At 41.4% G+C, this 13,569-nt stretch overlaps 1 protein-coding gene across 9 annotated transcripts; it reads left to right on the top strand.

Annotated features, from left to right (window-relative positions):
• Positions 1-2,579: 2,579 nt before the first annotated feature.
• On the top strand, positions 2,580-7,942 carry LOC111855013 (uncharacterized). Of its 9 annotated transcripts, none has more exons than XM_023833610.2 (6): positions 2,580-2,744; positions 3,754-3,862; positions 4,371-4,428; positions 4,831-4,952; positions 5,051-5,451; positions 5,617-7,942. In XM_023833610.2, the coding sequence occupies exons 3-6, from the start codon at positions 4,388-4,390 to the stop codon at positions 5,803-5,805; spliced, it is 753 nt and encodes a 250-aa protein (XP_023689378.2). In that variant the 5' UTR covers positions 2,580-2,744; positions 3,754-3,862; positions 4,371-4,387; the 3' UTR covers positions 5,806-7,942. The 9 variants fall into 9 exon arrangements, with proteins under 9 accessions (XP_023689378.2, XP_072571489.1, XP_023689435.2 ...); XM_072715388.1 differs by having other exon boundaries at positions 3,754-4,022; XM_023833667.2 differs by lacking the exon at positions 4,371-4,428.
• Positions 7,943-13,569: the final 5,627 nt, after the last annotated feature.

Below are 13,569 nucleotides of genomic sequence, written 5' to 3'. Positions count from 1 at the left end.
TATACCTCTGCTCTGCAAATTTGACCTCGGAGACCCGTATTTCTTCGGGTTGCATAAGTATTTATGTATCTGAACAGGTAGACTGGAATATTACAAAACACGTTTTAAGTTACTGAGCACAGCATCAGTTTAAAGATTATTACTCAATTTCCCTCTGTGGAATCAACACTAATTCTAATTCTAATGAGCCAATCATTCTGACAGGTGTGCCCTGCCTGCCTGTTGCACAAGCGCCCTCTGCTGACGGATCATGCACATTTCGGCGGCCAACTTACAGCATTTTCAAAGGGCTTCTCCTGCTGAGGTTTATGGTGGCAGCATGCCCAGTAGGTCAGACGAGCCCCCCCTCTGCACGACCACAATCTCCAGCTTGTTTTCAGGGATCCCCAGAGGAGGATGTGCTCAGAAAAGCTGGACTGGGATCTCACCACGTGGCATCCTTGATTGATGCCTGGACACTGACTGGATTACGGGCCGGGAGAAGGAGAGTGCGACATTGTGCTGTGTCTGTAACATACACTATTACTCTTGACGTTTTATTACATTGATAGCCACTTAAAATTTACACTTTACGACGATGCTGTTACCTGGCCGTCCTCACTACTTTTACAAGATCTGCTTTATTTATTCCAGGGTTACTCCCCATCGTTCTTTCTTTACTTCTTTCCCCTCCGGATAGATTTCTATGGTACATATGAATTTTATGTGTGATCGTAAGTGCGATTACCGGAGCCTCACCACGAGTATTTCCTTGTAGGGACGTCTGTGCCATACTGTGCATATGACAAACAAAGGCTCTGACTTTCACTTCACTGTTGTCACATGTATTTGGGAAAGCCAGTGAAATTCTTCTGCTACAGTTAGGTGGGGGAGCAGGTGCATGGGGGGGGGGGGGGAGTAAGACAAAGAGCAATGGAATAAAAGTGCAATATAAGAATAAAAAGGCTTGGCAATAAGTACTAAATAAGTAGTGCAATATTGGTAAGATATGCAGGATGTGTAAATTGACAATAATTCAGTATAAAGTGCAGAAAGTACACTGATAATACAGTACTGTGCAATACAATGGTTATCAGACGGAGAGGTACAGGACAGAAAGTGCATAGAACCTAATGGCTTAGGGGAAGATACTATTTCTGACACTATCTTTGGTAGTGCAGGTGGTGTTGCTACTGTCAGCCACATCTGCCTGTCAGTCACATGTTCTCTCTGTCACTTGTGAACAATATCCCAAAGTTCATGAGCTCCATCAACCAAGGGCAGACTCTACCCTCTCACTTGAAACAAACAATCCACTCTTTCTCAAGTGAGCAATATGGTCTTGGATTTGAGGTGAGGATTCTCATCCCAACTACATCATACTCAGGGCTGAACCGCTCAAGTGTGTCTTGAAGGTACTTGTCAGATGAGGCCAGAAGCACAACCTCATCTACAAGTAGTAGGGATGTTAACTCTAGCCCCCATACTAGATGTCATTCCAGCCACGACTATCTCTTGATACCCATCCATCCATCCTCCAACCACTTATCCGAGATATGGTCACTGAAACTTGATAACCTGTCAATGAAAATCACAAACAGAAGAAGAGAGAACACCCACTACTTTAATTATATTCCTCGGGTGCGAACACAATTTGAACTACATTCATACAGGAAGCGAACAGCATGTAGCACCTTTCAGGTGTCTTTGAACACCCCCTTTGAAGCATTACCCTGAAGATCTCCTTTTTCAGTTTGATAGCTCTTGACAGTACATCCAAGAATTAAAAAATTATGAAAATGTATAGTTGTTGTGTCTTTATATTGTGTGTGTCATGTAGAGAGTTTGTTATGGGGAAAACAATTATTCCAAAATATGCCATTATTCATAGCAGTAACAGGTTTTGGAGGTATTGTTTTGAAGTGATCCCGCTAGTGTGTAATTCCTATTTTGTAGTATATATGCATTTGATGCTTTTTGTGTGATTACTGAAGGCAGAGTTTGGTTTAGATGTAGGACTACATGATTTTGAGTGGAGAGTTTGTTTTTGACCTGAACAGTGGAAGTTTCAGTAGTTGAGTGAGCAGTTAAGGATTTGTGTTTAGAGTTTTGGGAAATTGAGGCCTAATTTAAAGAAATGTGTTTTAGCAATCGAGAAACTGTAATACAAAGGACTAATGACAACAACCAGAAACAGCTGATCACATGGGGATCCCACACGAGGTTAACGAGGGGGCGTGGCACACGGAAGGAGCAGACTATCGGGGCAGGACAGGGGTAATGTTGGGATAAGATTTTTATCGTTTTGGAAGCCATTAAGAAAAAAATGCTCTTCTTGTTTTATCCTGTTCATTTTGTGTTTAAATGCTAAATATATATAGGTGTAATGTTGGGGGATCGGGAACCAATTAATTGGTTTTCCATTATTTTTTATGGGAAAAATTCGATCAGAACTCGAACTTTTTAGGATTCGATCCGGTGTCCGGAAAGGATTAAGTTCGAGAACCGAGGTACCACTGTGTCTGAAATTAAATGTTAAAACGGCTTGCCATAGGCTCCCGTTTCCTGTCCACAACATAATTTTTTTTCAGCACGCCAGTTCCGCCTAGTACGGCTTCTGTCCGCTACTCCCGCCGCGCAGCACCGTAGCGTGCGGACTCCCAGCATCCTAGATCTTTGTACTTGCGTATATCCTTAGAATGATGTTGAATTACGACTTACGAACATTTCAAGTTACGAACGGCCGTTCGGAACGTAACTCATTCGTAAGTAGAGGAGCGTCTGTATTTTTTATTGAGCTGAAACTAGCCATCAAGGAAACTAGTGACTTAATGTGTAAATCACAAGAATAATGCAGCGATATAGTAACTGCCAAAACACCCTTCTGGTCTGGAAACAGTTTTGGATTTCACCACTCGGTGAATAAACAGCGTTGATTTGGAAAATCAATACACCGTCAAAATACCACGTAATAAGCGGACTCGGCAACACTGCTATGGCAGGCAAAGCCGATACTTTAATGTGTTTACGATGATACTACCGGAAACTGGGTGTATTGTGGGATACACAAGGGGAAATGAAGAAGTTTACTACGTTTTTGTCTTATTAATTCAAGCTTCATGCCCAATGCAGTATTACAGAATTAAACGGATTACAGTGCTATAACAGGAGCCTTCTCAACCAACTTTACCAAGTCAACTGGCATGATAGTATAAACGTAGTTTATTGAGCCCCTCGATAATGGCTGTTATGACCGACAAGATTAGTATAAAATTATTTAAAAGACAAAATGACATTACAAGGGAGAAGGCACTATTCAATTATAGTGTGACGTATTTTGTAAGAAATAGTCACATATATTAGTCCAACTTTGGTTAGCTGGCTGGCGTGAGGTTTTCAATTCGAGTAAAGTCTGCACACTCATTTACATGTATGTAACAGTTTCATTACCTTGTAAATAGTCTGTAGGGTTTGCAAACAACCCCAACGCTTTTGGTGTAGCTAATTTTAGGTTTATAATGGAATAATACATGTATATCTGCCGTAACATTTCTTATGTGAGCGTCACGCCAGATGCCAGAGAGCCGGCAGGTCTGCCACTCCGGCCAAAACCGCAAAAAATCTGCCTAAAAAGACCAGAAATTCTGGTTTTTATCGTGCAGACAAAATCACCGACGTCACAACCGTGCCCTCCATTATACAGCTCTAGGATAAAACATCCATGCTTACTGATGAAGTTCCTGTTTCATTTTTTCTCTCTCTCTCTTTTATTAGGAGTGACGGTAAGCGATGTGACGTTCCATTTCCTTTCTCGATCCCAGTAGTCAGATGAGCTGAGATAACGTGTCATCCTCATAGTTTCAGCGTGCAGTTGAATAAGAAGGTAGTGTATCGACGGTAAAATTAGCTTCTTGATTAACTTTCCTTCCTAAACAAGTGCTTTGGATAGACAGTGTTTCTGTTATGAATTCGCTACGATGTGTCGCGGCTACATGCACGGACTGCAAAACATAATCGGCCATTGGGTTCTTACCTGCATTACGGTAAAGGAGCAAGAACTTAATCGATAAAGAATTTTTCAGTTTCACAGTTGTCGGCAGTATTAACTGATTATCTGAGGACTTTTTTTGTCACATTTAGGAGGCCAGTACAGAACGTTTAACTGAAATCTTATTGTTCTTCCTTAGTTTGCGCAATATGATGAAGTGTGGTGTTATTTTTAAGATAATGCTCATTATGAAATGTATGTTTCAAACATAATTACACAATTCATTAGTGATTCCGCTTTCAAGTAAGTTGAATAGTGTACTTGTGTATTTTAAGTTAGATTTAATGTGATTCCTTTGTGGATTTCGTCTTTTTTTCCTTTTAAATTTTACTTTTTTCCACAGACTCGGAAAGGAACTTCATGTCATGCATGAACATTTTTTGTCATCAGTCTTTTAAGTAGTAAGCATTAACTTGGGAATTCCCTTCTGCACCATATATATAAACTGCAGCTCGATCAAATACCTCTACTTAAAGTTCAACATTACACAACAAGGACCCAAATCTAAAACAGCCTCATTTCCTCTGGTATAGTTGCTGCTTCCCCTTTTCTGCTATTTAAATATGACCAAAACTGCACCAGATTTAAACACAATTAGCCACATTTAAAGGACAAATATAGTGCCACAATGGTACCAGTTACTTCAGCTGATGTTTGTTCTATAAAATTGTTCACTTCCGTCTGAATATTTCTGTGGGCTGGGCTCAATTATGGCACTCAAGTGCAACAATGGAATTTTGTCTTTAATCTCTAACAATCCCCTGCACAAACAGAGGCCGTGTCAGAATGTACTTGTTTTCCAGCACTTCACCAATGGAGGAGGCATACAGGGACTTGTACATGGAGTTCCTTCGTTTGCGATCATTGTGCTTAAAGCAGGCAGCCCTTCTCAGTAAACTAATGGAGATGCTGAAACAGCAACAAGGTTACTGGCACGTTCCGACATGTTTGCGGCAGATAAAATAGCACTAACTTGTCATTTGTTAAGCCGTTTTTTTGATGAAGTATTTTTTGCATGTCTAGCTGTGTCCCACATACCTAATGTGGGTGAAGAGGTGAAAGTGTCTCTGCCTGTCCAGTGCATGGAGGAAGAGCACAAGTCTGAGGGATCCAGGATGCCACTTGGCATTCACCCGCATCCAGCTGACCTGCTCTTAACCAGTCCTGTGGCAGGAAGTTGCAGTGGTGCTTCATACCCCCTGGCCGAGGGTTTGAACAGACTGCATCTGCAAGTTGCTGAGTCACCTAACATCAGACCAGTGGAGGTTCACAAAATAGCTACCATTGGTCCCTTGGGGGCTGCCAGAGGCAACACAGCACCTACTGCTGTTCTGGCTGACCTTATGCGAGAGGAGCAGCGCCTGAGAGAGACCCCTAACAATTTTGGTGCCTTTGCCAACCATGCAATGGAACACGAGCAAAAGGTAAAGCCAGACATGAATAAAGCAGAAATAAACTTTCTCTCCCATGTAAAATTTTTCTTTTCAAAAATACCATCACGTGCTCTTTAGAACCCAGTTCTTATTTATTTTCTCTTTTCTCACTATCCTTGGCCACATTTATCCATCACGGCTCCCCTCCATCTCCAGCCTCCCACCCAAAGGCGTTGGATGAACAGCTCCTTCCTGAACAGTGAAATGTTGAGCCAGGCTGGTGGTCTCCTGATGTCTGAGGTGGCACTGCAGTCGCAGGTGTGTGAGTTCTGCCGGGCCGTCTTCCCCGGGAATACCACCACCATTGGGGAATTTCTGCGGCACCTCAATACTCATGTCACCTGACCCTTCGTGGGAAGGCATGGCGAAACTGCCACGAGGCAGAGTTCCCCGTTTCTCTCATGTGTGTGCTAAACTTCCTTGTGTGTTCCAAACCCTTTCTCAAAAGAAGATAACTGCTTGTGTTTATAGGATGCTATAGTTCATTTTGAAAATGACTTATATGAGTCACTTTTTGATGCAACAACTGTTAGAAGTAAATAAAAATAGGGTTAAAACTTAAATGAATTCCCTATTACTTTTTTTTAATAATTATTGAGAGGACCAAGTCTGTATAACATTCCATGTGTAATTTTTAATTCTATATATTTTATTAACAAATAGGAGAAGGCAGTCTTTATGCATATCCATATGACACCAGTGATAGAGGTATCCGGCATGTGTCCAATGTGGCCCCCCACCCTGATTGGCCCCTGCACAGGGCTCCTTTACAGACTGATTACGACTTGTGCTTCTTGAGCCATCCTATATGTTTTCATAATTTCTGTATCCATAAATTGAAAACAGTACTGCGATCAGAGTAAATGCATCCAAAACCCACCCAAGAAGGTATTTTATATCCATCCATCCTCCAGTAGAGGGTCACTGGGAGCCTGGAGTCTGTCTCATTAAAGGGGGGGCATCCTAGGAGGGATGCCAGTCAATTACAGGAAACCCTCTCACAGAGCTGGGGGCAGGAACTGAACCCACAGCCCTGAAGATGTAAGACCACAGTGTGACCAGCTGTGACTCCAGGCATGTTTTAAGGTGTGTAAACCATATAGAGCACTGTGAGAAAGGCAGTCAAAGAAAACAATGTTTAAATGATTTTCATGTGGGTGTACAACTATGATTTTGTGTTTGCCAAAGTGTTTTAGCCGTTTCGAAACCTCTCCTAAGGTCGCCCCAGCATTTGCAGGAACCGTCAGATAGACCTGGCTGTTTTTTCACCACCAACATGCCATATTTGCCTAATCATTATCTCTTTGAGGTATTTAACCGCATTAATTAATTAATTAATTGATTGATTGATTGATTGATTGATTGATTGATTGAACTGACATTTAACTAATACATAGAATGGCTGGGGGGTGGCACAGTGTTTCGTAATGTTGCCTCACACCTCTGGGACCTGGGGTCAGGTCTCCACCAGGGTTCCATGTGGAGTTTGCATGTTCTTCCCGTGTAATTGTGGGGTTTCTTATGGGTTTTCCGAGTCCCGTACCCCCCCCCCACAGTCCAAAAAAATCCTGTGGCTAATTGGAGTTACCAGATTGCTCATTGGTGTTTGTGTGTGATTGTGCCCTTTGATGGGTTGGTCCCCCATCCTGGGTTGTTCCCCTAACCCTTCCACACATAGCCTCTGGGATAAGCTCTAAGCCTCCTACAAACCCTGAATGGGAGAAGCAGTCGCCGAACCTGCATGTAATGGCTGGGGCGCTCCTGAGAAGCGGTTTGGGATCTGAAGCGGTGTTGTTCTAGGCATCCAACAAGATTTCAGTAACTTCTTGGAGAACGGAAAGAAATTCTTGTTAGTTTTTATTGTGTTCCTATTAATTTGCATATTTTCAAATTTTTTTTTTCTGGGCAAATGTACACTTGCTACCCAGATAAATAGCTTTAAACATGTTCTTTATCTGCCTTTTTTGCAAAGTGCTGTACATCAGGCCAATTTTTAGGTAATCAAGCCATAATAGAACATATTTAAATAATTTAAACTGACAATGTAAACAAGAAAATTATGTTAAACATTTGTAGTTGATAAAACGTTGATGAGTTGCTCAGTGCAATTAGCTGCTATTGAAGCTCAAAGCACTAGGTGGCACCAACCAGATGCCAACGTTCACTTTCAGTCCTGCTCACTAACCTGCCAGAACATCTTTCAAGTTAAAATAAACTGATCACCTTTGTGAAAATGTTGATCTTTCATGATGCTGGACAGACCCACCTCACACAGCTGTTGGGAGGATGGGGTGAGACAATTTACCCTTGAGATGGAAAGGCAGGTGAACACAGCAACTTATATATATGTGTACTGTGTATGTGTGTGTGCGCATGCATGCATATATATCTGTAATCTGTAATCTTTTTTAAATAAATGCAAATATTCTTATTTATGTAGGTAATTACAGTTGTTAGTAATTAAAAACTGAGCATTCAATCATTCTGTCTGCTTACCACTTTTTTTTGATACCATTGGGTGGGGGTGGGGGTGGGGGGGGGATTTATTTATTTGGAACAGATAATACATAACATGCAAGTCTATCCCAAGCAGCATTGGGCACAAGGCATCAGTGCACTGCCACAGAGTGTCAGCTCAGCATACTGAAATTGACATTATTTAACCAAAACACATGATTGTATATGAATATGTTTTTAAGGTTATAAATTATCAGTAAACATTAGCTATTTCAATTTTTGCAGCCGTTTACAGTATACTTTTATATGATATATTTGTATAGTACAGTAAATACTAAGTGATTATTTCTTCTTTGCGTGTGTAAATCCATGGTAAATAAGGAGAGGGGAATTGCAGAAATTTCTGTGTTTAATAATCGCAGCTCCCATAGCTGAACAAGTAGACCTTTTGTACTAATGATGGAAAGGGGCATGAGTTCAAATCCCAGGTAGCGTTTGTAAATTCTAAGTTGCTTTGATAAGTGTCGCATAAATGTAATATGGCATACCTTTACCTTATAATGTTTGTCTCGTGGGGGAACCATTTGGAAACCATGACTCGCAGATCAGAATGGAAAGTTCAGTATCGGCAGTTGGGTGTTTTATTCTGTCACTGTAATTAGGCAGCTGCTAACTTGCGAGTGAAAAGCTCCAACCAGTCAGCTTTTCATAAATGTCCTCCAGAGACTGACGTATGGCAAGTGAGACATGCTCTTCTCACATAAAATGCCTTGCCTTTGTTCTGATATTTAAAATTTCTGTCAGGTCATAGGGGATAGAATGTAAAGCCCACGTTAAAAGTGATGGTCAGTCTGTTACAGCAGGCAATAGTACTGAAATACTTAATTTTTAACAAAGCAGCAATTTAAGAACACTATCAGGCTGTGAGTCTGAAATCATTTTATAGTGCCAGTAATAACTAATTGCTTCTCATAAATATATCCAGATGCTTGATCCTCAAGTACAGCCTGTGCTTATCCGCTTGGCATGTTTCTGTCCAAGCTGTGAAAACGTTTCTTTATGCCTCTGAAATACATCTCAATGAAAGATGACTCGTTCATATGCCGTTTTATTTTTTTCATCCAGTCTCAGAATGTCTAGCAGGACTCCTACATTTTCCAAACACAGGCAGTTTTCAGGAAACCGTTTAACTCAACAAGAAAAATACATGTCTGATGCTTTGCGTGCATGAGCTTGCTGGAATGTATCAGCCATTAGCTGCAGGGTGCTGGGAGGGTGCAAAAATGTGAATTTTCAGGGGGTTCCCAAGGACCAGGTTGAGAGAGTTAAGCCCATTGCTAACAGGTGAATAAAATGAAACGCACATCCACACGATCTCCATAGACAAGCATTGATAGTAGAAGCTGCTCAGTGATTTCACAGGATGCCACCATTCCAACAAATCGGTTCATAAAATTTCTGCCTTGTTAGACCTGCCTCAGTCAACGGTTAGTTCTGTTTTTGTAAAGGAGAAGCATCTAGGAACATTGAGAGCTCAGGCATGAAGAGGTGGGTCACGCACGCTGACAAAGCCAGACCGCAGAGCGCCGAGCCACGTGGCATGTTAACGCCTTTCCTTGATGGAAACACTAGCTACAGAGTTTAAAACTGACTTGGAAAGCACTGTTAGTGCAAGAACTGCCTATTAGGAGCTTTATGGACTGAGTGTCCATGGCCAATTTGTTATTCACAACACCAAGTGTTGTCAAAGCACGTTGCCATTGGACTATGGGTCACTGGAAACATATTCTCAAGACTGATGAATCACGCTTCACGACCTGGCAGTCTGATGGATGAGGGATGCCAGGAGAGCACTACCTGTCTCTGTGCACAGTGATTAAGGTAGAGTTTGGTGGAGAGGGCATAATGGTGTCCTGTCCAGGGTTTAGTCTAGGCCCAGTGGTTCCAGTGAAGGGTAACCTTAATTCATCAGCATACAATAAATTTTAGACACTTGTGCGCTTCCAGCTTTGTGGCAAAGTTTGTGGAAGGCCCTTCCCTGTTCTAGCCATACTATTCCCCTGTGCAGACAGACAGGTTGATAAATCCATGGTTTGGCAAGGTTGGTGGGAGAAGAACATGACTGGTCTGCACAGAGGCCTGACTTCAGTCCCACTGAACACCTTTGGGATGAATCGGAACTGCGACTCCAAGTCAGGCCTTCTCACCCGACATCAGTGCCTGACCTCACTAATGCTCATGTGGGTGAATAGGCTGAAATTTCCACAACCACACTCTAAAATCTTGTGGAAAGCCTTACCAGAAGAGTGGTGGCTGTTACAGCAGTAAAAGGGAGACCAACTCCATATTAGTGGCCAAGGTTTTGGAATGGGATGTTCGACAAGGACATACAGGTGTGATGGTAAGGTGTCCACATACTTTTGGCCATGTAGTGTATATGTCCTGGGAATGGAAAATGCAGTAATTATGGCTCTCATATACTGTAAGTAATACAGCGAACGATGAGAAGATGTGGGGAAACCCATATGGTTACCTAACAGCTAACAGATACATTTCACAGCTTAATCCCAGCACCTGATAGGGAATTTTAGTTTCATGCTGTGCAAAGTGCTAATTAATGTTTAAAACAAACATGCACTTTTCAGTAAGCACTGATGCACTAAGTGCTAATGAGTCCTTTAACATATGCTCTGTGAAGAACATCTCCAGACTTTGAGGAGGAATGCGTGATCTTTCCTGGTGAATACGGCTGCATGGCTGTGTGTACACCAGAAACATACAGAGCTTTTTGAACACACATAAAGGTTTTTTTTGTTGGCATTCTGTCTTCCCCTTAGTTACTTAGGATCAAATCAGCGGAGGAAATGCACACAAGTGTTTTGGTGGGAGAAAACATCACTGAGTTGTGAACAAAAACAAAATTTAGGGAGGTGAATTGCAATGGCGGGGGGCGGGGAGGGGGGGGGATGCATGTGTATTGCCTCAGTATGACACACAGTTACCTAACTGCAACCTTCTCAACACAGTCACGCCCTCTATTTCTCTATTTCACGCCAATTTTGAGAGTTATATTACGCGAGGCTTCACAGGAATCCCTTCTTTATAAAATGCACACATCCCTGTCGGCTGTCACAATGCTGATGAATAAGCCACTTCACACGAAATACAGGAGTAAAACAAAGAAAGAAAGTCCTACAAAGTAAAAATGGCTCTGATTGAATGACTTCTCCACATACATGACTGTAAACAAATAACACCAAGCTTTCGTGGCCAATCGAGGGGCTTCATAGAGCTCCTATGTGCACACTGATAAAGTCAATTGTCCTGCTAGAATAAATGTCATTTTCCCACACCAAAAGATTAAAGGTTATGAAAACCTTGCATCTTGCAGATGAGTTAAATACATACCTTTTCCAGTTTCCCTTCCTTGCTATGGCTATGAATTTGTTGTGGTAGTACAAGCCTTAGCCTTTAAGTGTCTTAAGTCATAAGACACTTAAAGTGACAAAATGCATGCTTTTCGGTCACTGCTAAAAACAAATCGACAGCAAGTAACGTTTTGTCCGTATATGACAGTCTGTCTTTTGTTGCATTTTTTTTGGTAGCTAAACTGGTCTATGTTGCTATGATTTTAAACTGAAATCAACAAATTTCCTCTTGAGTAGATCTGGTCAGCTGTCTAAAACTTATTTGAAATGATGAGAACATTCAACTGAAATTATTTTTGACAGATTTGCTAGAGTTTTTAGCTTGGGCAGTGCTGGGATGTGCTGCCTATGTGTAGATGACTAAAAAATAGGTATAGTTAGGTTGGGTAAAATGCATGCTAAATACCTCACAGTTTCATTCTGGTTCTGTTTGACCAGCTTTATAGGGAAGTTTCATTAGTCCCATCTACATATTGGTAAACAAAACCAACTGATTGAAACTGAGAATTATCATTTTGATAATGACAGAAATAATGGCAGACAAAACAGAAGAACTGCAAGTGGGCAGATCTGCTTTTTCAGTGCCCCCTGGATTTACCAGCATGTCCCTGTTCATGTTGCTGTCTGCATTCAGCCCCCAGATTCTGAGTGGACCTCGAGCGGGATGAGCAGGATGCATCTGAAGTCAGTGATTCATTATGATTCATGGACAGCACCTATCAGGGACCGGCACCAAACATCCATCTCAAAGGGCAGAGAGGGCAGCCACAATTAATTAAGTCTTAACATTATCTATAGTGATTACTCTACTTTCCTTCAGTTTAGGTAGACAGTTGGTAAAAGCTGTACAAAAAGTTAAATAGTTCCACAAATGCGTGTATCTATTTTCATCTTTTTCTTTAGAAAATACAGGCTCATGGAGAGTCTGGAGCTTGTGCCAGGAAGGACAGGACTGAAGGCCCTGATCACCTGTCTGAAATCTCCTTTTATACAAACAGAAAACTAAAAATATACAAGTGAATGAGCCATTAGTAAAACCTAAAATGCTGTACATCTTGCACATTCGGGTGTCGTGTGAAGTGTTTGTAAACGGTGATCTGTTGCTGACGTAAAGGAAGATTGTGTCTCCTACTCCACCACACAGGGTCTAATTCAAGGCCTCCACAGCCATTTGTGTAAGGAAATGATCTCCAGCCAGTTTCCTTTCGTGTTCTCATGTGCTCACATTAGTAATAATAGAAAAGTATTCATTAGAACTAGACATTTTCCTTGAAATATTTTTATATATAGTTGTTAAGATTTAGTGTTTCAAGTTTTCCTTTGCATAAGCAACCATTTAAGACCATTCCTCGATTATCCCTGTCGTAGCAATTCTGTTTCTTTAAGGTTTGGTGACCATAGTTGTAACTGGTTTTCCTTGTGAAGTCCTACAAATGCAAGGAGGAAACCCTTGCTGTCAAAAACCATCTGGGCAACACTGAAGTTTGCCAGAGACCCACCTAGACAAAGACCGGGACTTTTGGAACAATGTGCTTTGGACAGATGAATCTGAAATTGAATTATTTGGCTGCAGTAACAGAGGACATGTTTGGCATAAACCAAAGACATCTTTTGAGCAAAAGAAACTCATACCAACTGTGAAGCATGGGGGTGGAAATATCGTGGATTGGGGCTACTTTGCTGCAGCAGAACCTGGCCAGCTCACCATCATAGGATCCACTATGAATTCTTCCTTATATCAGAGGGTACTTGAGGACAATATGAAAACATCTGACCAGAAGTTGAAGCTGAAGTGGGGGTGGACCATGCAAATAACAATGACCCAAAACATTCCAGTAAATCTACCAGGGAATGGCTTACAAGAAAGAAATGGAGAGTTCTGGAATGGTCAAGTCAAAGCCTGGATCTGAATCTTATTGCTGTGGGGTGATTTGAAGCAGAAGTGCATGCATGACACCCTTCAAACATCACACAGCTTAAGGAATTCTGCATTGGAGAGTGGGGAAAACTTTCTGCCAGTCGATGTCAGAGATTGATAGATGGTTATATGAAACGACTCATTGAGGTTATTTCAGCCAAAGGGGGAAATACTAGTTATTAGGGCACAGGGTGTCCTAACTTTTTCATCAATAGGAATTGCCATCTTTGTTAAATAAGTGAATTTGTTTCTTGATGTTGTAGGTGATACAATTACATTGCCTTTATCTACATATGAATTTTAAAG

Source organism: Paramormyrops kingsleyae, chromosome 8, assembly GCF_048594095.1.
Source record: "Paramormyrops kingsleyae isolate MSU_618 chromosome 8, PKINGS_0.4, whole genome shotgun sequence".
Classification (NCBI taxonomy): domain Eukaryota; kingdom Metazoa; phylum Chordata; class Actinopteri; order Osteoglossiformes; family Mormyridae; genus Paramormyrops; species Paramormyrops kingsleyae.
This window is presented reverse-complemented; position numbering and strand designations above follow the sequence as displayed.